Source organism: Peromyscus californicus, unplaced genomic scaffold, assembly GCF_007827085.1.
Source record: "Peromyscus californicus insignis strain IS unplaced genomic scaffold, ASM782708v3 Scaffold_4__1_contigs__length_199733344, whole genome shotgun sequence".
Lineage (NCBI taxonomy): Eukaryota > Metazoa > Chordata > Mammalia > Rodentia > Cricetidae > Peromyscus > Peromyscus californicus.
Genome location: NW_026294562.1, coordinates 104,803,252 through 104,825,673, shown reverse-complemented (window position 1 = coordinate 104,825,673; position 22,422 = coordinate 104,803,252). Strand labels below are relative to the sequence as shown.

Sequence of the window (22,422 nt, the reverse complement as noted above, 5' to 3'; positions counted from 1 at the left end):
CAGCACTAAATCCAGGTGCCATGTCATAGCGTCTAATGAACCCCGCAGGAAAGCAAATGTTTTTCGTTCTGAAACATGAAGTATTTTTCATCTTAAGTTCCACTGCAGAACATTCAAAATTTTGCCCAGGGGATTGATTTAGGGATAGCGTGATGTCTGCTCTGGCCCAGCAGGGTTCTTGATTCAGCAACAGCACACACATACTGAGCATGTGGCCCATAAGACGGAGCACACACAATGCACACTATATGCATATGTAGTGTATACATGCACCAAGTACACACATCCACACAAACCATACACACACCACACACACACACACACACACACACACACACACACACACACACACACAACATACAGCATTATTCACACAGGCAACATCTGAGCATGCAGACACCACACAAACACCCACATGCACACATGTAACATGCATACAGCATGCACACCATACAGCAAACATGACTTGCCCACACCGAGCATGTATATACCACACAAATCACTCACAAAATGCATAGCCCACAAGACAATGCATTTAATTCGCACACAGCATGCATAACTATGCAGCACAAATGCACACGTATGACACACACATGCTAAGAATACAATGCTCGGCACACTTGCTGAACATACACCATAGAGCACTCATGGCGTGCATACTCTGAGCATACATGCACCATATGCATCCCTCACAGCACCCACCACACACAGCAAGTATACTATGTAGCACTCATGCATATATATGATGTGCACACACTAAGAGCACATACCACACTTCCCACACAGCACACCCTGCATGCACATGCAGAACATGCACATTGCATGCTCACTATGTGGCACAGGTACACACAGGACATAGATACTGAGAACACATACAACACTGAACAGGGCACACACACCCTTCATAGATACTGAGAACACATACAACACTGAACAGGGCACACACACCCTTCAAGATTCTGTCATCTTGAGGCTGTCCCCTTCTGACAACAGGCTGGGTCTGCCTTGCTCACTGCTATGTCACCAGGGCCTGGGCACACTCACTGCTACGTGTGCACCAGGACACACACCAACACCTTGGTCACCTGTCCTCCATGGCGCATAGACTGTCTCCCTTGCAGCTGTGCAAGCCAAACCCTTAGGAACTCCCCTCATTCCCCTTCTCTCATAAGGGACAAACTTGCAGGTCCTCCCCAGGATCTGATGCCATCACATTCCCCATTAGCTGGGTCCAGCCTCAGCCGAGCTCTCCCATTTCCCCACTTAAACCCCCCGCCCCACCTGTCACCACACCCAGCACTAACAACTCCATTCACACAGCAGCTGGGGCCTGGGTGAGGAAATCAGCCACATCCCTCCTCACTCAAACATCCAAGTTCACACCAAGGAAAGCCCAGGGTCCTGCAAGGATCCATAATAGCCCCAGGATCTACTCCAGTAGCCTCTGGTCCCTACCATCTGTTGGTATCCTTTCTGGCACACTGGCCTCCTGGTTCTGCCTGGGGTACACTTGGGACTTTTGCACATGCACACCCCTCTCCCTGCAAAGTCCCCCTGGGGGAGGGGTAGAGCCTTCACTTTCCTATAAATTTCCAAGTAAGGCCTGTCCTGAGCCTCATGCACAATGACAGGGCCTGCCACTACGCCCTGTCCTTCTCCGTACCCCCCACAGCATGCTTTATTCATTCATTGGCTCTCTCACTGTTCCCCTCTGCTAGAACACAAGAGCGAGAACACAGTTTGGTTTCTTTTTGTTTCTATGTGGTCACTGCTACGTCCTGGGACCTAGGACATGTGTGGCCTATGGAGGGGACTCAGTAGCATTTGTAGATTGAACAAGTGAATGACTGCGTGGGTGAGTGAATGAGCACATGTGGGTGAATGGGTGAATGAGTGTGTGGAGTTTGCTCTCCCTGTCTCGGCCATTGGGGTTCTCATCTGGTTCTGTTTTATTCGGGGACAGCCTCCTTCCTGGTGATTAGACTCCTGGGTCATCTGTGGGTGTTTGGGAATGAGGCAAAGACTGAAGCCCAAAGTCCAAAGGCTATTGTGAAATGGGTACAAAACAGATCTGAGGGAAGACAGAAGTCTTCAGGGTGTCAGGTGTCTGCCGATGAGCAGGCACATGGCAGGAGTGGGCAACTGTCCTGTGGACATGACTGGGGTGAGACATTCATCTGGGTGCACCCCGTATGTGGGAAGGTGGCCTTCCTCCACTTCACTGGTCCCTATGTCAGTAGGTCAGGGCAGGTCGTGAAGCCTGAACTGCCCTGGGGTAGCAGACCCAAGAATCAAAGGGTGAGAACTCAGGGGCTGGGGACTGACCCAAGCTGAGGGCTTAGGTTCCTGTAAGCAAGCACTGCGGTCTTCCACCCTGACAGAAGCGTTATGGCTAAGACACTGTCTTGGGACAATTCCACAAGAGAGCAGTCAAGTCTCCAGAACTTGCAGGCCTTTCTTGGTCTGGGGGCATAACTCAGTTGGTACAGTTCTTGCCTTGCAAGCGTAGAGACCCGAGTTCAAACCCCTCACACCCACAAGCAAAAAGATGAGTTAGGTGGTGCACACTTGTAATCCCAGTGCCAGGGAGACGGGACAGGCAAAACAGAACTGGGACTTGCTGGCCGCCGGCTTAACCTACTTGGTGAGTTCCGTGTCAGCGAGAAACCTTGTCTCAAAAAACAAGGTGTATGGCTTCTTAGGAACACTATCTGAGGTGGCCTTCTGGCCTCCATACATATATACACATACATGCGCGTGCACACACACACACACACACACACACACACACACACACACACTCACAGACTCTTGCCACCTGACCCATTCTAGATGACATATTGTATCACATCAGCATTGGAACCTGACTCAGCACAGTGAAGGGACTTGTCCAAGGTCACATTCAATCACTGCTAGTGTGTCTATATGCATCACAGCCAGGGGGAAAAAATGCTTCGTGTGTGTGTGTGTGTGTGTGTGTGTGTGTGTGTGCGCGCGCGCGCGCGCGCGCGCGTTACCGGTACAGGGACCAGAATCATCCACAGGAGGGAAGGGAGTTCCTATCTAGACAGGTTTGGTACATACTCCTCCCCTTAATGCCCAGGGTGTTGAGTCTATCCTAGAGATCTGGGAAGGCCCAGGAGCAGACCAAATATGAGGTCAGCACTGGGCAGAGAGGAGAGAGGGAACAGGGAAGAGAGAGACAAAGAGGAGGTGGGCTGGTGTAGTAGCTGGGGGCCTCTAACACCTTTGGGATGGGAAGCATCATGGCAGCCAAGACCTGCAGTGGGAACAAGGCAGCTTTCCTAGCTGACCCCACACCCCAGGATGTGTCATTAAGGTGAATGAAGCCCCCTTCTTGACCTCAGTCCTGAATCTGCAAAACAGAAGACCACCTGTGCCCACAATTAAGTATGTCTTTGGAGTCCCCCTGAGTTCTTAGTGTAAGGACATGGAAGGACATATAATAACAGGGGTGAGGCAGAGAAGGCTTAGGAGCCTCCTTCAGCCTTCTTGTGGACCTCAGTTTCCCCCTTAAGAAACCGAGACTACTATAGCACACACAACTCAAATACCAAAACCACTCCAAAAACCACTCCACAAAAAAAACCCACACTCCACAAAAGACAAAAAAAATCCAGCCCTCTCTCCCTTGGAGTCAGCCCCATAAGGCTGAGCTCTCCCGCCACGGTCATCCTGGGCCCCAGGCTGGGGCTTTTACCTTCACGGAAGCCGCTGCCTGGCCGACAGTGCCCGATGAATAACCACAGAGAAACTATAAGGGGAACCACAGGCAGGTGAGGCAGAAGAGACGTGGGCGGAAGGCCACTGAGATGGGATGGGGTGGGCCTGGGCTAGAGGTCAAGGTTCTGGCCACCCTCCCAAGCAGCTCAGACACCTGCACCGGCACCAGAGAACGGTGCCTCTGCCTCCCTGCTCCCCTCCCCTGGACCTTAGGAAGCAGGGACCCAGAACGGAATGGAATGAAAGGCAAACAGCCAGCGCAGCAATAAACTCCAAGTGACACCGGCTGGGCTTCACAGGGGGCAGAGCAGGCGGTCCCTTGTATCAGCTCAGGGTCTGGAGTGGCCAACATGCCACACCCATCCTATGTCTCCCCTTGTGTCTGTCTAGCTGGGGGACCTCCATGGTAAAGCCAGTCCCAAGTCCCAAGTGACCTCCCACATAGCCCTTCTCTGAGCCTCATGCCCCAGTCACATCCTGGGTCAGTAGAGCAGGACTAGACAGCAGCATCTGACAGGCCTTCCCTTCGAGAGCCCCAGCTAAGCCCTGTCCCTGGTTCCTACGCTGAAGTTCAAGGGGCTCCATGGACAAATAAGACTCGGGTGGGGTCTAGATTCAGGCCTGGCTTCCAAGGCCCCTTCTCCCCACAGGGACATCCAACAGCCTTACCATGGCGACGTCAGCCTGGAAAATCTGTTTTATGAACTTGTTCCGGGAAGAGTGGACCAGCTGGATGATGTCCCCATGCAGGGTGTCCCGGTTCTTCTCCAGGAAGCCTGCCAGTGGCAGAGAGCAGTCATAACTCCTCCAGCAAGGGCTCCCCAAACCCGCAACATCTGAGCCAGAAGGACCTTGGGCATTCGCCTAACTTACCCACATCCATTCCACAGTGCGGGGCCCTGGGCCTGGAGGGGACACTGACTTACCCAAGATCACAGAGAAAATGAGGAGCAATCCCTCAAACACATATCCCCACCCGCAGCCTATATAACAAGTACAGGAGGTCTCTGTCTCAAGGAGAAAGCGAGGCTCCTTTCCCAACTGGGCCATCCCTAAGCCACTATCAGCCCTTTTAAACTAAGATGCCAGGGCACACGACCCCCTGAAAGAGACCACATCTAGATGCTATAAGCCACCAGTAAGGCAACTGATGACCACCACCTCCAAACTAGTCAGGACAGTGAATTTTACAGTGTCATCCCCGCCTGCGTTCTGGGACAGGCACTCACTACCTTCTCCATATGACAAATGGATGTCCGTGAAGCCATGGGAGAGTTCACACTCAAACCCAAGACCCTGGTGCCAACCCAGGAAGGCTCCCCACACCCAGAGGGCACTGCCATTCTCAGCAACAGAGGATCTAGGGTGGTGCAGGAGATGAGGTATCCACAGGCTAGAGATGCCTGAGGGGTGGAACATTGCTAAATACAGGACTTGGGCCACCACCCCTGAGGGCAGATCCTGGGCCTGCTCATGACATGGTGATGGACACGTGAGAGTCTCTTATTAGCGATATGCCAACTTCATTATGTGACATGAAGGTTCCTTTCAAGATTTTGGTGTCCCTGTCTGAGAGGAGAAAGGTCATAGCACGCATATAAGCACTGATTTCTGGGCCGCTTCATGAGGGAGCCTGCCACACGGCTCTAGACCGCTCCGAATGCTGGGGGCTTTGGGCCCTGGGTGGGACTGTTCAGGACAATGAGCAGGATGTTAGTGTATTACACCCACAGCGGATGCCAACTTAGGGCTGGCCTTTCACACCAGGGTGGGTTGGAGGTTCAGCAAGGCTCTCTGCAGGAAAGCTGCAAAGCTGCAGGAATTGCAGAACCGCAGGCCAAGTGAGCTGGGTTTTCACCCTGCTACCAGCTTTTCTTTCTTTCTTTTTTTCTATTTCATATTTCATTTTTCAAGACAAGGTTTCTCTGTGTAACAGCCCTGGCTGTCCTGGAACTCACTCTGTAGACCAGGCTGGCCTTGAACTCACAGAGATCCACCTGCTTCTGCCTCCCAAGTGCTGGGATTAAAGGTGTGTACCACCACTGCCTGCTTCTAGCTTTTTTTTTTTTTTTTTAAAACAGACTGTCAATCTGGCTGGTCCAGAATTCACAGAGATCCCCCATCTCTACCTTCGGAGTGTACCACCATACTCATCAAGATGTATCTTTCTGTATGTATATGACATGTGTGGGTGCGTGCCACAGAGGGCATTGGATCCCTTAGAGCTGGAATTACATGTAATTGTGAGTCACCTAACTTGTTTACTGGGAACTGAGCTCAGGTCCTCCGGGAGAGCACTTAACTACTGGGCCATCTCTCTACCCCCTGACTTTCAGCTTCAAATGAACCAGCTGCATGTCCTTGGGGGAAGGGAAGATGTCTGAGCACTCCCTTCAATGTGCTGGTCTTGTTGCTGGAAGTTTCTAGGCTTCTCTTCGAGTCTACTAGGCTGTATCAGGTCATAGAAGAACAGTCCAGTTCCCTTCTGAGCTTCAGTCTCCCCATTATATGAAAGAGCACTGAGCCCTCTCATAAGGCAAAACACTGTATACATAATAAATAAATCTTTAAAAAAAAAAAAAGAAAGAAAAGAAAGAAAGTAAAAACAAGGCCAGAATTCAGGAGGCAGGGCAGGTGGGTCTCTGTGTTCCTGGTCTACCTAGTGAGTTCCAGGCCAGCTAGGGCTGCATAGTGAGAGCTTGTCTTTTTTTTTTTTTAATTTATTTATTTATTATGTATACAGAAGAGGGCGCCAGATCTCATTACAGATGGTTGTGAGCCACCATGTGGTTGCTGGGAATTGAACTCAGGACCTTGGGAAGAGCAGTCAGTGCTCTTAACCTCTGAGCCATCTCTCCAGCCCTTTTTTTTTTTTTTTTTTTTTTTTTTGGTTTTTCGAGACAGAGTTTCTCTGTGTAGCTTTGTGCCTTTCCTGGAACTCGCTTGGTAGCCCAGGCTGGCCTCGAACTCACAGAGATCCGCCTGGCTCTGCCTTCCGAGTGCTGGGATTAAAGGCATTTTTTTTTGTTTGTTTTTCTTAAGGCAAAAATAAAGAAAAAAGCAAAGCACGGGATGGCATGCTTCCTGTGGCCTCTTCTTGTCTCCTCTGAACTCTGCACCATGTGGTCTCACTCCTAGCCTAGAGAGAGAGAAGGTTGGGGCACAGGCAGAAAGACACCCCACCATCACCTGTACCTTGAGTCTCATAATAAACAATGCCGGCAAAGTGGTTGATTCCAAACTGGGTATCGTGGCTGTTCTTGGGCGGCACGTAGTTGGCATTGAGCCTGTGCTGTGAGTTCAGTTTATGCAGCATGGTGGCATCCGTGCCCTGAGGGAGCAGAGTGGCCGTGGCTAAGCCGCTGCCTTCCAGTGGCTCCCTCCCCATGTCCTCCCAGCCCTCCGCTCTCTTTCTCAGTAGCTGCCCCCGTCACACAGCCTCGATGCCCCTCTGAAGTGGGTGAACTGGAACCACACATCACTGAATGCACACTCCAGTCTATGGCAGCTCTTCTCATGACTAAAATCCGTGGACAGCTAAGGCTGGAGGATGGCTAGAGGCCAGGAGTTCAAGGCCAGCCTGATCAATATAGCAAGAGTCGAATCTCAGTTTCTTTCCCTGAGGACAATCCTGTGTTCCCTTCCCCTAATCAAGCCATAGTCCATCATCTACCCTGAACCATTTGTGTGTTTGGATGTTGAGAGTTTGGTCCAGGGTCCAGTAGAATGCAAGTAATCCCTGATCACCATGTCAACACCCTGGAACCAGCCCAAGGCACCCGGGCAGGCTCATGTTGCTTGCCCTAGGCTGCAGATGGGGAAGCTGAGGTTTGGTGTGCCCACCTTGGGGAACTTGCTCTCCTCGTCGATGAGGGAGATGACATTCATCGGCCGGTTGGCAATCATGTCGAGCGCGTCCTGGTTGTCAGTGAACTCAATATGCAGCCAATCAATGCTCTCGAGATCATACTCTTCTTGCTCCAGCTTGAATACGTGCCGCACGAAGAACTGCTGCAGGTGCTCATTGGCAAAGTTAATGCAGAGCTGCTCGAAGCTGCGAAGGGCAGAGGACCATGGACACGTGGTACCCAACGTCTGCCCAGTCACCCAGACCCGGCTCTGCCCCTACCTGCAGCGTGACCTCAGGCATAAGGCTCCCATCAGGTGGGCTGGGGTGGGAATGCTAAGTCCAAGCCTTATGCAGAAGATGACTCTGGGGACTGGCAAGGGTAAAGGACATGCCCTAGGTCACTGAGTGCCAGAAGAGAGGTAGACCAGAAGCCAGGCTCAGGGCTCTTTCCTTGAGTGATCAGGCCCCACATAGGGTCTACCAATAAGGGGGGAAAGATCAGAACACTAGGAAGGTGGATCTTAGAGAGATACCAGAATCAAAGAGAGGCCAAGGCTGACAAGATCCAGCAAGGAGAGGGGAACCCTGATGCCAGCCCAGCTGAACAGCAGCCTCGACTCTCATATTCAATATGGTAGTCTGGGGGACACTGTGATATCCTGCATTACAGTGACTGTGGCCATAAGCTCAGAGACCAGAGACCACCTCCCAAGAACCCAGGACAGTGTAAGTTTCTTCAGTATCCAACTGGGCTGGCCTCAGCTGAGCTGGGGCTGGGCATGAAAGAGATCTCCAGGATGACTGAAAGCAAGTTTCCCAAGCCTGAGGGTTGTTTTTGGAGGGAGGCGAATGCAGCCATAAAGAGACATAGCATTTCCCAGGCGTGGGGTCCATCACACTACCTGTTCACAGTGAAGTTCTCAAACCCGAAGATGTCCAGGAGGCCGATGGACCGGCGAGAGTTCTTCACTTCCTGGGAGGGAGGCTTGTAGATTGCGGCGTTGATCTTGTCCACAATCCACACGAAGAGCCTCCCGTAGATGCCCTGAAAGGCACTCGTCAACCATGGGGCAAGTCAGACCCTCCTGGGAGGCAGTTCCCACTTCTAGACCCTTTGTGTCCCTGCTCCAGCCTTGTCCATGCTATTAACACCCTTCACTCGGCCGTCCCTTCTATTGCATGAGCATCCCTGCCTCAGCAACTACTTATTTGCTCCCTTAAAAACTCCCCTGACCCTGAAACTGGAAGGAATCACCTTGGGGTCCAGCAACTTCACCTGAACATCTGCCCATCTTCTGAACACCTTGAGGGTCCAGAGTCCGGCACAGGGCTGGTACAGATTAGGGACTTTGTGATTGGCAAGTACATGGGTATGGCGACATGAGGGTTGGGAATCTTCTACCCAGCCAGACCTCATGAGTCCTAAGAGGACTGGTCCTGGCTGAGGACAGCTGATCAAAGCAGGCCTGGGGGGACAAAGCAGGGTCCCCTGGGGAGTGCAGAGCCAACTCCTATGGGATGCTTGGCCTCTGGGCTCAGAAGATGACAGAAGGAACTTGGACTTCAGAGAGCCAGAGACTCTAGCCTGGCCTCTAGCCCAGGGACTGCCGAAGCAAGGCCCAGCTTGGAAACACCTGCGCCTGTCCATCAACAGCTCAAACTGTGGGGCAAAGAGAACAGGCAGCCACTCCACTCACCCACCTTGACAAAGGCGTCTCGCACATCCAGGGCCTGCTCCCTGCTGAGTGGGGTGGACACTGTCTCCCCACGGGTGATGAGGGTGCGGCTGGTGAGGCAGTTCATCAGATCTGGGGGGTTCACCTAGAGCAGACACCCAGGTGTTGGCCCAACCTCACCTTGACTGTCTTTCATCCCAGCTGGCTTCCTTCCCCATCTCTTCCCAGGTATTGTGGGGCCCCGGCCCAGACCTCTCAGTGCCACCCACTGTAGGAACCGCACAAAGCTTGTCCCTAACTGAACAGAACTTTCCTGTCCAAGGTCTCCACAGCCGACTCCTACCCCAGCCCGACTGAGTCAGAAGTTGGCCTCAGAGGGACAGACAGAGTGGCAGAGGCTGGCACTGACCTCGAGCAGAGAAGCGGCCGTGGCCAGTGATGGGGAGAAGAGGACCTCACAGGCATCCAAGTTTTCAAATGTACGGGCTGCCAGGAGAAAGGGGCACAGTGTCGGGAAGGGAGGCAGAGGGGCAGGGGGACTCTGAGGAGGAGCAGGCTGCCATGTCTATGCTCAGGGACCTGCCCTGTCTACAGAGCATCATCCCCAGCAAAAAATGTTCTCATGACAGCCTGGGGCACCACGAGGGTAGTACTAGCCTGAGATTGCCTTAGGACATTCATTCACTGGATGAACTTCCCAGAGCTTCAGTTCTGCCCAGGACCCATGCTGGGCACTATGGAAAAGGCAGAGTGGACCCCAGTGCCTTCTTCCAATGGGCCACCTTCCACTCTGGTATGCAGTGGTGCCAAATAAGTGTGCACGCTCTGCTTTGTCTTGCCCCTTACAGACAACTGTTTGGTCATTCACACCACAGTATGAACTCAAAGATTTACCCTCTCTGGAGGACACTTAGCCTTAAGAAAGAAACCAAGTGTGGAAGAGGTCTCAAAGGGTTCCTGTCACGTCAGAACACCTCACCCACCAGCTCTGTGGTGGGACTGCCGCACAGTGTACCACCCCTGAGGCTGACATCCTCTCAGCCTGCATCTCATATACCTGTCATGGCAGACAGCACTACCAGCACCCCTGGAAGCTAGGTGCCATGCTACCTGAACGGGGTGTGGCACTGTGGTGCATGGCACCATGGGGCCTCACCTTCGTACTGCAGATTGCCCATGTGTAGGATGGCAGCCAGAAGCTTCGAGATTTCCCAGTTCTCCGTGTCTGTGAACATGAGCACTTTCATGGCTGAGCGGATGTTGGCATACTCCTGACTGTCCACCCGGCCCTCACAGGTGATGCAGTTACCCTGGGGGTGGGGCATAAAAGGAGGACAGAAGGGTGCTGGGGAGGTCAGGAGGGCCATGGCTCCAGGATATCTAGAATACTCCTGAGGGGCTTCTCCAGGGCACCCTGCCTCGAGGAAGAACTGGGCACTGACACCAGATATACTCCATCACCCACTTCACAGCTCACAGCGCCAACACCTCACCAGGTCCACACAGCCCCAGGGTGCCCAATCTTAGGGGAGCTCCTATCAACTGTAACCACGTGTGAACCACAGAGGGGAACTATAGACACAACCTGTTCATTGGGGTGTGTGTGTGTGTGTGTGTGTGTGTGTGTGTGTGTGTGTGTGCCAGCCAGCTAGTTACAGAAGTATACTGAAATCCTGCCACACCCACAACACCTTTAAATCCTGGGCAGGCTCTCTCCAGGGAGGTAGAGTGGAGTTCTCAGCCCAGCCTGCTGTGTGCACAGCCCCTAGAGCAGAGGTTCTCAACCTTCCTAATGCTGCGACGCTTTAACACAATTCCTCATGCTGTGATGACCCCCAGCCATAACATTATTTTCATTACTACTTCGTAACCGTAATTTTGCTACTGGAGGCCCAGGCCTCAGCAACCAGCTCCCACAATCCTAGAAGGCCCAGCCTATGTGTATGAGCAGGTCCATGCATGTAGATCTGTGGCTCTTGTGTGCTGTGTCCCCATATCCCGTGTTGACCTCGAGAAATGCATCTGGTAAGAAGTCACTAGGGACACGTGCCCAACTGAGGGAGGGCTTTAAGCACAAACAAGCCTGGGTGGGCTGGGACAGGCAGGGACAAGGGAAGGCTTGGAGCTGGGACAGAGTCACACTGGTGAGTCTGGTCTTGTCTACATGACTGAGACAGGTGTTTACCCCCAGGTGTCACCTGGGCCTCACCATGGCCAAGTAGTTATAGTCAGCAGCCTGGCCTAGGCCCAGCTTCCTCTTCTGCTCCTCATTCATGCCCTCCAGCATACAGTAGAACACATGGTAGTTCCTCTCGTCAGTGGCCTGGAAGTGGACACCAGGGTTGGGATCAGAGAACACACATGGGCAGGAGGAATTTCATAGGGGACCTCGGACACTTTGGGAAGCAGATATAAGTGCAGCATGGCGAAGGGTGACACAGACCATGGGGACAGTGGTGCCCACCCACCCAACGCAGGGACGACCCACACTAGGAGGCAGGGCTCACCTGGCGGCAGACTCGCGATTTCTCCAGCAGGTACTGCTCTATTTTGGCCCCCTCGATGGCACCCCGCTTGTTAAAGTGGATGTCAATGTACTTGCCGAAGCGGCTGGAGTTGTCATTGCGGATGGTCTTGGCGTTCCCAAACGCTGCAGGGTGGTAGAGAATACGGGTGAGAATGGGTGAGAATACGGTGCCAGCACCCGGCTCACCCTCCAAGCCTGGCCCTACCTTCCAGGATGGGAGTGGCCTCCAGCACCTGCTGCTCGATCCATGAGTGCTGTCCGCTGATGGCCGCCAGGAACTGCAGGATCAGCTTTGTGCTCTCTGTCTTGCCTGCTCCGGACTCCCCGCTGCAGAGGGTGGGAGTGGCGGGATGGGCCTCCGCCCTGGCTCTCCCATCCAGCTGATGTGTCTCACTCTAGGCTGAGGACGGTCTGGCTCTCAGGGAGCACAGGGCTCCGCCACACCCCCATCCCTACTGGTCATCGAGCATGACCCATGTGAACTGCTCAACTGAAGCTTTGGCCTCTTGCTTAGGAGACAGATTTCAGCTGCCATAGTGTAATAGGACCCTTCAGGGAACAGTGTTGCCCTCAGAAGCTGGCATCAGCCTTTGTAGTGTTAAGAGGAATGTAAGATTTGGGAATGTAGGGGCGACTTTATACACTGTGATACAGCGCAGAGGGCACAGCCAGCTCCTGGGGACCACCGTGGCGTTCTAATGGCATTCTAACGATGGGACAATCGCTAGTGTCGTAACAGGAGGGCAGAGAGCTGGAGCTCTCGCCCCGGGAGGGGCTGGCTGGGCCACCCACCTGATGATGCAGCACTGGTCCCGGCTGTTGCGTTTCATGTTGAAGTAGCAGTTGTCCGCGATGGCAAAGATGTGCGGGGGCATCTCGCCTATCTTCTTGTTGGTGTATTGGCGGATGTGCTCTGGCGAGTAGATGGAGAGCAGCTGGTAGGGGTTCACAGCTACCAAGATGGAACCCGTGTATGTCTGCAACAGGCAAGGGACAGGAGTTTACACGGTCAGGTGGCGAGGGTGGGGTGGAGGGGTGTCTCCGCCCTGTGATGGAGGGAGGAGGGGACGGCAGGAGGTCCCTAAGCTGGGATTACATGATCTTATCTGCTCAAAGGATGTGAAGATGAAAGAGACAGTGTATTTTCAGATTCAAAGCACAAAGCAGCGACAACTCAAATACTGGCTCCCTCCTTCGGCCCCGATCTCTGCACCAAAGGCTTTTAAAGCAAGTTTCAAAAACTGCATGGTGTTCAGAGGGGAGACTGGGATGGTAAGGAAGTCACAAGTGGGGCCTAGTCAAGTCATAAAGAGCAGAAGGGCTGAGGCTGGACTGTGGTCCAGAAGGGGCTGGGATTTGGGGCTGGGGCAGGGACTTTTTCTGCAGCTCCCCGAGGGCAGAGGTAGCTACCGAGCCCATGGATGGAGCTCGGGGACCTGAGGCTGTTTCCATTCTGTTCCTGTATGGGAGCATGAACAATACTTCCTGCTGTGCCCTGGGGTCCCATCACACAGGAGAATCCCCAGGGCAGGGGGAGGCAATGGAGGTGGAGTTACTCCTCCCTACTCCCAGCTCACCCCAAGCTAGGAAAGGTCAGGCCCTGCCTGTTGTTTGTTGGTGACAGATGTTTGATGTCTGGAGCCTAGACAGGCTGAGGACAGATGTCTCTACACGGGGCAGGTGGCAGCCTCGCCTGTCTCCCCAACCTCTGCCGCCCTTCCAGGACTCAGCGAGGGAGACCAGAGCAGCCACCATCCCCCAGCAGCTCAGCCCAGCGTGGCATGCAGGGAAAGCAGTGGTGGTACCCAGCCCAGGCCAGGGGAGCTGCACAGAGAAGCGCTGACCAAGCCTCGAGACCCCAGTTCCAGAAGCTCCCTTCCCCTTCAGGCACCTCCTCCAAGCCCCGCAGCCAGGAGCACCCAAGATTCACTTTCATGGCTTGGCTTAGTACCAGGAACCCGAGTTAGAAGAGAAGTGAAGGAGGCCAAGAGGAGCAGCGCAGCCCAGCCCAGCCAGCATCCCAGCCTCCCAGGGGCTGCTGCTGCCCCACACTCACCCGCCCTCCACAGTTGGTCTGTTACAAAGGAAGGAACAGGTAGAGGCAACCAGTCAATAGGAAAGAAGCCACAGAGACGTCTCCAGGAGCCCAGGCCTAGGCTAAGCGATGGGGTGAGGACCCTGTGACCACCCCCCCCACGCCCTGTTACAGCTCCATCCCACACAGCTATGGAACACAGCTGACTCTTGTCTCCAGATGGGGAGCCCGTCCACGCCTGAGAGCCAGCCTCAAGGAGCATCCTTTGGCCAGCCTCAGTCTGGTCATCTGTGAAAGGGGATGGCTCGCTGTCTCCTTCCAGAGCTGCTGTGGAGACTAAAGGACCTAGGCAGCATCCTTGCTGGGTACCAGGGGCCTAAGTGCCACTTTAATCTCTTCTTAATTCTTGCTCAAGATCGTGACATATGTCACCAACACAGCAAGAGGCTGTCCCCACAAAGCCACTCCCCAGCCCTCACCATCAGAGCTCCCAGGAGCCCCTCCATCCTTCAGCGGGAGGTATGGGCTGGCCAGCCGCAGGGATAGAGGCCCAAAGGCCATGACATTTGGGGAGATCTGCTGGAGAAAGGTCATTCTGGCAGCCATAGATGACAGACGTCATTTACCCTTTTGGACCTAATGACCCAGCCTACAGAGTCACCCCGAGAAGCTCAGTGGCAGGGGAAGTGACAGAAAGGATTGTGGAGATGTCACAGCGTCCCAGTACTCCTGCGGCTGTGGATGAAGCCTGTCCTCTACCATTGCTCCAGGCTCTTTCCTTTCCGCTTGCGACCCAAGGGCCTCATGGGCTCAAGATTCTTCAGTGTCCCACCCACCGGAGGTCACCGCATGATGGCCATGAGGACTCCCAAACCAGCACCCCTCCAACCCTGCTCTCAGCCGGCCCAACTCAGCCTCCAGTACCATCATGCCCTTCACCCAGATGGACCCGCCACTCCTCCCTGTCACCAGGCCACTGTCTCAGCTGCGCTCCCTGGTCCAGGCTCCCAGATCCTTCTTGGTCTCCTGTGGTGCGTCTCCACCTGGCTCCTGTTCCCACATTTGCTCCATCTCTCCTCCACCTGCAGCCTACAGCTTCGCTAGGTTGTAACCAGATTGTTCTCTGCTGGGACCCATCCATCCCTGCTTCCTACACCCTCAGAACACGGTAAACATCTCTCTGTTACTCTTCGTCTTGGAGATGAGGAAGTCCTCCACTGAACCTGTGGCCCAAAGCCCTTCACTGTCCTGCTGGACCAGGCTGAAACCCATTGCACCCCACATGTTCCCTACAGTACATTTTATTGGATGCTTGGTGCTCTGGTTCAAGGTCTTTATCTCCCCAATGTCCCACAGAATACAGGACACACTCAGCAGTGCCCGTTAAGTGATGAGGTGATTGGTATTAATGGTTTGAGTGGGCAGCATCGGATTATCTCCAGGGACTAGCAGGGAAGGGGGCTAGAGAACATCCTGTTAGCACTCAGGACCACGCCAGCCACATTACCAAAAATGAAGCCTAGGATAAAAATGGTGGGCAAGACAGACTACTGTGAATAGATATACTCCTGTCTGTGGAGAAGAGATTCACACATAGGTGTGCACACATGTGAAGGTATTTACACATGTGCGCACACATATGTATGCCTATCCCACACTTGAATGTATACATAAGCAAGCACTCATGGTCAAACACATATGCATGCCTGTGTGTACACACAGATGTGCACACACACATATACCATCTGAGTACATACAGGCACACATAGTCTTTCCCCTGTGGGAACAGTGAGATGGGCCATTGCAATCAGTCAGAAGGAATACTCCAACGGTATACATGTGGTTGAGACTATACCATACAGAGCCAGTGAGATTGTTCAGGAGTTAAAAGCACTCACTGTGCAAGCCTGATGCCCCGAGTTTGAGCCCAGGAACCCAGTGTAAAAACTGAATGCAGAGACACACGCATCTGGAAGCCCGGCACTCCACAGGAGAGTGGCCCGGAATCTCACAAGCCAGCTAACCTGCAGTGTACTGCACAGCAGAGCAGCAAGAGAACCCCTGCCTCAAAATGAAGTGGGAGGAGAGAACCAGCCCCCCAAAATGTCCTCAGCCTCCCACATGTGGCTGCTGTGGTACATATGCACCTGCACACAAACGATAAATAGTTCACTTTACAGTAGTCAAAACAAAGCCGTTTCTTCAGTGGGAAGGATGTCCCTAGAAGGGAGTCAATGCCAAGAAGATCCTCCGGGGGGGCGGGGGGGAACAAGTCTTCGAAGCTCCAGATGGGAGGTATGGCCACTGCTTTCTAGATAGTCCTAGCTTGTCATTTTTAATGAATAAATATCTTAAACTTTCCGTTTTAATTTCTAATATCACAAATATCATAATATGACCCAAATGAACAAAAGTCTTTGGCCCCCTCAATAATTTTAAAAGGTTTCGGGTTCTTATGATGAAATCATGGTAGCTTCTGTTCGCTAAGTGTCTCCAGGGCAAGTGTCTTGCCTGGATAAATTGCTCTGGGACCCCAATGCATTTGTTTCTCTGTGGGACCACCTCTCTGTGGCCCACTAAGAACCAGTAATGTTCCCACAGGGAGAGGTGAGCTGGATGGTCCTAATTAGGGTCTCTGGTCCTTCTTTTCCCTTCCTCAGGACACATGCTACTTAGGCAGCCCCTACCCCCCATCTTGAGGCTTCGGGGCCAGCCCCCATCTCACACCAAAGCACAGCAGGGTAACAGCCTTGGGAGGGGGGCAGGGGCAACTGACAAGATGCTGAGCCTGTCCTTGGGCAGCCCTGGCCCCTAGTTTCCAAGCCTATGAGCGCTGTAAACCTGTAGTATAACAGCTCCTGCCCCAACCTCAGTCCTAAAGAGCCCAGAGCCTGGGCCCGGGAGGAGGAGCCTCAGATGGAGCACCCCACGGGAAAGCTGACAAAGTCCCAGGAGTCTGGGCCTCTGGGTCTAGCACAGGGGCAGCGATGGGCGGTACTCACGTAGATGAGGTGGTCTCTGTAGCGAATGAGCAGGTTGCGCAGAATGCCTGCCTCATTGAGATCCCCCAGGCGGATCATGTCCTCCACACCATGTACCGAGGTGGGGTGCATCGGCTTGATGTGAGTGGCATTTTGAGGGGAAATCCAGTGTTCCTGCAGGCAACATAGCCCTTCATGTCAGCTGCCGCTCCTGGGCCTAGGCTGTGCAGAGGGATGGGAGCCCTGGGTCTGTGAAAGGGTCCTGATCGGCTCTGACTGGCTTGAGTCTGGGGGTTTTACTGGTCTCTACCCATCAAGGCAGCTCTCCTCCTCTTGAAGAATCTATCCACAGACATACAAGAAGGGCAAGGCAGAGACTTTGTCCCCACCAGTGGTTACCATTAAGGGGATCACCTGTTGTTATCAATAACCCCCAGACACTTTGAAGGCTAGAGTGAAAGCAAAGGACTGGATTTAAAGGGCTTGACTTCAAGGCCAAGCTCCAGTCAACAAATACATAAAAATAAGTTTAGCGAGTTCAACAGGGCTGTTGTAGGCAGGGTGTTGAGGACCACCTCTCCAGAGAGGTAGTGTTCAAGCTGAGACCTGAATGAAGAGAAAGCTTCTGTAAGAAGTGTGGAGAGAAGGTCAGACCTAGGGGCCGGCAAAACCAGCCCAGCCCAGGAGGTGTGGGCGTGGCCTGTGAGGGTTGCGCATGGGCAGTGGCAAAGGGTCCCACCAGGGTGTCTTTCACAGGCCAAGCTGTCTGGAGCTGTGGGGAGAGGAGATTTTCAGGACCCAAGAGCTGAGGTGGGAATTGATATAGTTCCCCGTTCCTCTTTCCTGCACTATTCCCTGCAGCCACCAGATGGCAGATGAGGGCATCTAGGAGACTCATGAATTCTTTCCTCTGGCGAATAGAGCCTTGGTTTAATGAGATTGCTGGGTTTAAGAACCTTCCTGCAGCCGAGCGCTGTGGTGCACACCTTTAATCCCAGCACTCACAAGGCAGAGACAGGTAGATTTCTGAGTTCAAGTCCAGCCTGGTCTACAAAGCGAGTTCCAGGACAGCTAGGGCTACACAGAGAAACCCTGTCTCAAAAATCCAAAAAAAAAAAAAAAAAAAAAAAAAAAAAGAACCTTCTCACATCCCCAGACTCTGACCTGTGCTCTAGGCTATGGTCCTAGCCCACTCACACTCACTTTCCATCACCTTGAGCCAGGAAGAAACATGGTTTCTGGGGTTAGAAGGAACCTCTCTGCTACCAGCCCTCACAGCCTATAGGTCTGCTAATAGATGTAACACACCAGTCACCACCCTGCACACTAGCTGTTCTTAGATGTCACTGGCCCCGATCGAAGTCCTAAAATCTATCTTCAGAACTCAGCTGCCCCCGACAGATCCAGTCACATGATCTTGCCCTTCTGGCCCTCCAGAGGCTGCCATGGCAGCAGCCACACCCTGGTCCACATCTTTTCTCTTTTCTGGCAGCTCAGCCCTGCCTCTCGGAGTGAAGAGAGAGTTAGCTTACCCGCCTGCTCAGCGGGGTCAGGGCAGGGCCAGCCAGAGGCCTGCTCCAGCTTCTCTAGCACTCCATGGCACTTCGGCAGGAAAACTTAATCCAACCCAGGCCCTCACACAGCCGTTCCCAATGCACAAGGGGCCCAGGAGTGACGTCAAGGACCTGTCTACACTTTCAGCACCGTGTGGAACATTCCTCTCTCCCAAACAGTCTGATATAAGCTGATCCATTTGGAAAATTCCTTTGCCCGTCCCTAGCCCCTGAGTGGGACCAGAGGGACCTGGGCAGCTCTCCACCTGCCCTTCACCAAACCCTTTGGCCCACAACTCCTTCCAAAATAGGTCAGTTAGATAGTTCAGCAGGGCTACTGTGTGGGCCAGGTGCTGAGGACCACTTCGCCAAGGAGACAGCGCTCACGTTGAGACCTGAATAAGAAAGTTTCTGTGAGAAGTGAGGAGAGAAGGCCAGACCCGGGGTCAGCAAAACCTTCTCTCCCCAGGTTGTGTGGGCCTGGCAGGTGAGGGGTCAGCAGGGGCAGTGTCGATAGGCATCTGGCCCCACCAGGGTGTCTTTCACAGGCCTGGCTGGTGAATGGGATGGAGCTGGGGGAGGGGAGACAGACTGAGGTCAAGCCCTTAGAGTAAGGTTCCTCACGTCACCTTCCTGGGCCTCCAGGACCTCATCTGCAAACAGAAAGCAAGGACAATACTGTGCTGGGGGAGGGGAAAGCTATCTCGCCTGGAGAGTCCTGTGAGGTGTGCAGGTCACTGGGGCCTGGGGTACACTCAGCCAGACATGGGTCGGACACCCTGAGCCACTAGGTTACAAAGACTATGTGTGTTCTTGTCACGACCCACAACGGAGAAGTGGGGCCTGGGGACACAGTGACAAGACTCAACGTAAAATAACTGGCCAGGTTAAGAAGCTGAAGAGCTCTACCTCCTGTGTGATAGGGCACCCTGCTGAGGGCAGTGGCTTTCTGGTCAAGGTCCGCGGTACACAGCAGGGGTCAAAGTGTAAGAAGGCTGGGAGTGGAGACCTGGTTCTGAAGGAGACAGCGACAGAGACAGGAAAGAAAAGGCAGTGTCTGAAGACTGACGGGGACAGAAAAGGCACAGAAGACAGAGAAAAGAGAGAGAGAGGGAGATAGTGGGCGGGGGGCGGGGGCGCACAGAGAAATACCATGGACAATTCTGAAGGCGGGGGGGTGGGGTGGGGGGGGCGGGGGCGCACAGAGAAATACCATGGACAATTCTGAAGGCGGTGGGGGGGGGCACACATCTGGGAAGAGCTGTCTGGGAATAAGCTGAGGGGACAGGTGTTCTCCTGTAGGAGGTGGGGTCCCCCAGCAGGCACAGGAAATGGTTTCACAGAGGTGGGAAAGCCAGAGCTTCCGTGTGTTCTGCAAGTGTTCTCCAGAGAGCCTGCTCTGAGCACTCCGTTGAGCTCTGCACAAGTCATGTGACTGGCCTGGTCCCTACTGTCAGCTACTGGGTCTGTGAGAGGACAGGGGTAGAGGACGAAGGCCTAGAGTATCAAAGGAAGGAAATAGGAATAAAGGACCCCAGGCCTCAGTTTCCCTAACTTGTCTCCATCCCATGTTCCTAGCCAGTCACGCCCCTCCCCCTCCAGCAGTCCCCACCCTTAGGGCCTTGGTGGGGGTGTGGGGGTGTGCAGGATGGGAGGGGACCTTCGGGATCCAGTGACACAGAGTTACGGGATACCATCTGACATGCAACCTGACCCAGGTGAAACTCTACCCTCAGGTAGAGTCCCTGTCCCCATGCTCAGGGCTGGGGAGCATCACCTGCCTGTCGGCTGCCACCCCACCCTGCACACAGCTCCCTGGGACGCAGCCTCATGGAGGATTCCCAGAGCCTCAGAAGGAAGGGAAGTGCACTCTGGCCTCAAGTCCAGGGCACAGCCTCTCTCCTACAACCTGAGTCCTGTAGCTGCTGCTGAGACGCTGGCGGCAAGAACACACGCAGTAGAGATCCTAGATTCTAATCCCAGATCCATGGATCATGAACTTTTTGACTCACAGTCGTCATCTGAGGGGGTCACAGTTATTGTCTGTCCTGCCTTTCACAGACGCCATGAGAATCCAAAGACAGAACTTAGGTCAAGAGCTCTGGGGGGTGGCCCTGCAGGGCCCTAGGGACATCAGTGGTTCCTTGCTCCAGGCTCACAGCTCCTGGGCCTACCTCCCTTTGTCCCAGCAGGACCTTCTTCAAGTCACTAGTCCTTCTTTGCTCTCCCCAGACTAGGAGACTGAGACAGGAGTCGAGGCTAGGCTGTCCCCAGAGCCAGTCACTGCATTGGACACAATCCTGATTATGGCAAGGGGAAGTTTCCCGGGTCCTTAATGTCTCCACTACACTACATTCTCGGGCTCTGCACTGCATCTGCATGTCCCCAGTGCACACACATGTGAGCACACAGAGACACACATGTGCACACACATAGGCACACTCATGCACATGCACTCACATGCAAAGGCACATCACCTGCTGTGAACTAACTTCTGCTCTGACACCCCACGGCTGCCCTCCGGGCCCTCACAGAGACCACCTGCCCTCCTTGTAGCAGGCCCCTTTCCTCTGATCTTTACCTCCTTCCTCAAACCTGCATCATTACGACCTACCAAGCTTGCACTTCCGGGGCCCTTTCCATGAGACGTGATAGGCTGATAGGTTAGACTGACTTCTTAAGGGCAATATGGGTGATGAAGTCCACAAGCCAGCAGAGCAAAGCCCGGTGTTTCTAGATGGACGCCAACTGTGCTGAGGTGCTTGGCACGTGAAGGCTCACATGAGGGTCTCATCTTATTAAAGGGGAAACTGAGGCTTGAAAGGAAGGACCTTTTCTGACTCCAGAGCACCACTGAGCCATGCCAAGGAGTACCCCAACATAGCACACATAGCCTTCACCCCTATGTTCCAGAATGGTCTGAAGGCTTTGGAAATGTGCAAACAGGGAGCAAAAGAGAACCTCTTTCGCTGGAGCAGAGGGGGAAGGGTTGTGTAGGGGTGGGATGGGATGGGGTGGGGTGGGGTCAGGTGGGGTGGGGTGGGCATCGGTCACTGCAGCCTTCCCAGGTAGGGCTGGGGGAAAGAGGGTCACTCACATTGCCTTCATCGTCCACCACCTGGATCTGCCCAGAGTCACAGAGCTTCACCACGGCCCCGATGGGTACGTCAAACTCCTGGCCTGACTTCAGGTCCATCCACACGTAGTCCCCCTGTGGGCAGGAGATGCTGCTGAGCCCAGAGAGCCGGTGTGCGCTCAGTAGCCTCTCCCACCACCACTGAGGCTTGGGGCCAGAAGAGAGGGAGGGGGAGCCCCTGCTTTCTGGGAGCCTCGAGCTGGAGTTCACAGTGTCATCAACGCCTCTTCCAGGTCCCCTCAGGTGATGGGCTCAGACTCAGGAAGAGGAGCAGCCTCCTGAGGGCAACCTCAGCCCAGGCCTGTCTAAGGCTGTGCTGCCCATGGCTTCTGGACCTACAGACACCTGGCAGACTAGGGACTGAGGCAGGAACACCAAATCACATCCTTTCTGCCCTAAAAGGCACAGGGGCCACCAGGCTGTAGTAAACACTGCAGATTCCTTCAAATCATCCTAGTAGTTGGTTTCTGCAGGTCCACCACTCTCTACTGAGCCTGGGGTAAGAGGCCACATCGATCCCTGGCTTGTGAGGAGAGCCCAGACTTAAAGATGGTGCGGGAGGGACATTTCCATGTCCCCTGCAGTATCCAGGCCAAAGCCTGGCTCTTAACTCAGGTACCTGAATCAAAACCCAGATTCAGCCGGGCGGTGGTGGCACACGCCTTTAATCCCAGCACTCGGGCGACAGAGCCAGGCGGATCTCTGTGAGTTCGAGGCCAGCCTGGTCTATAGAGCGAGATCCAGGACAGGAACCAAAACTACACAGAGAAACCCTGTCTCGAAAAACAAAACAACAAACAAACAAACAAACAAAGACCCAGATTCAGAGAAATGAACTGAGAACAACTATATCCCATGCCAATGTATTCAACAAACATCTACTGAGCATCTCCTGCAGACAAAGTCCTGGTTGATTTAGA

At 53.7% G+C, this 22,422-nt stretch overlaps 1 protein-coding gene across 1 annotated transcript in view; it reads right to left on the bottom strand.

The window, feature by feature from the left end:
• Myo7a (myosin VIIA) overlaps nucleotides 1-22,422 on the bottom strand; it is a 71,798-nt gene that overhangs the window by 37,092 nt on the left and 12,284 nt on the right. The window contains exons 3-15 of the mRNA XM_052712902.1: nucleotides 21,464-21,577; nucleotides 16,835-16,987; nucleotides 12,590-12,774; nucleotides 12,003-12,124; nucleotides 11,778-11,920; nucleotides 11,480-11,593; nucleotides 10,427-10,580; nucleotides 9,680-9,756; nucleotides 9,296-9,415; nucleotides 8,497-8,639; nucleotides 7,588-7,798; nucleotides 6,940-7,075; nucleotides 4,414-4,520 (exon numbers count right to left, since the gene is read on the bottom strand). Of these exons, the coding sequence (XP_052568862.1) occupies nucleotides 4,414-4,520; nucleotides 6,940-7,075; nucleotides 7,588-7,798; nucleotides 8,497-8,639; nucleotides 9,296-9,415; nucleotides 9,680-9,756; nucleotides 10,427-10,580; nucleotides 11,480-11,593; nucleotides 11,778-11,920; nucleotides 12,003-12,124; nucleotides 12,590-12,774; nucleotides 16,835-16,987; nucleotides 21,464-21,577 (1,779 nt within the window). The remainder of the gene's footprint in view (nucleotides 1-4,413; nucleotides 4,521-6,939; nucleotides 7,076-7,587; nucleotides 7,799-8,496; nucleotides 8,640-9,295; nucleotides 9,416-9,679; nucleotides 9,757-10,426; nucleotides 10,581-11,479; nucleotides 11,594-11,777; nucleotides 11,921-12,002; nucleotides 12,125-12,589; nucleotides 12,775-16,834; nucleotides 16,988-21,463; nucleotides 21,578-22,422) is intronic.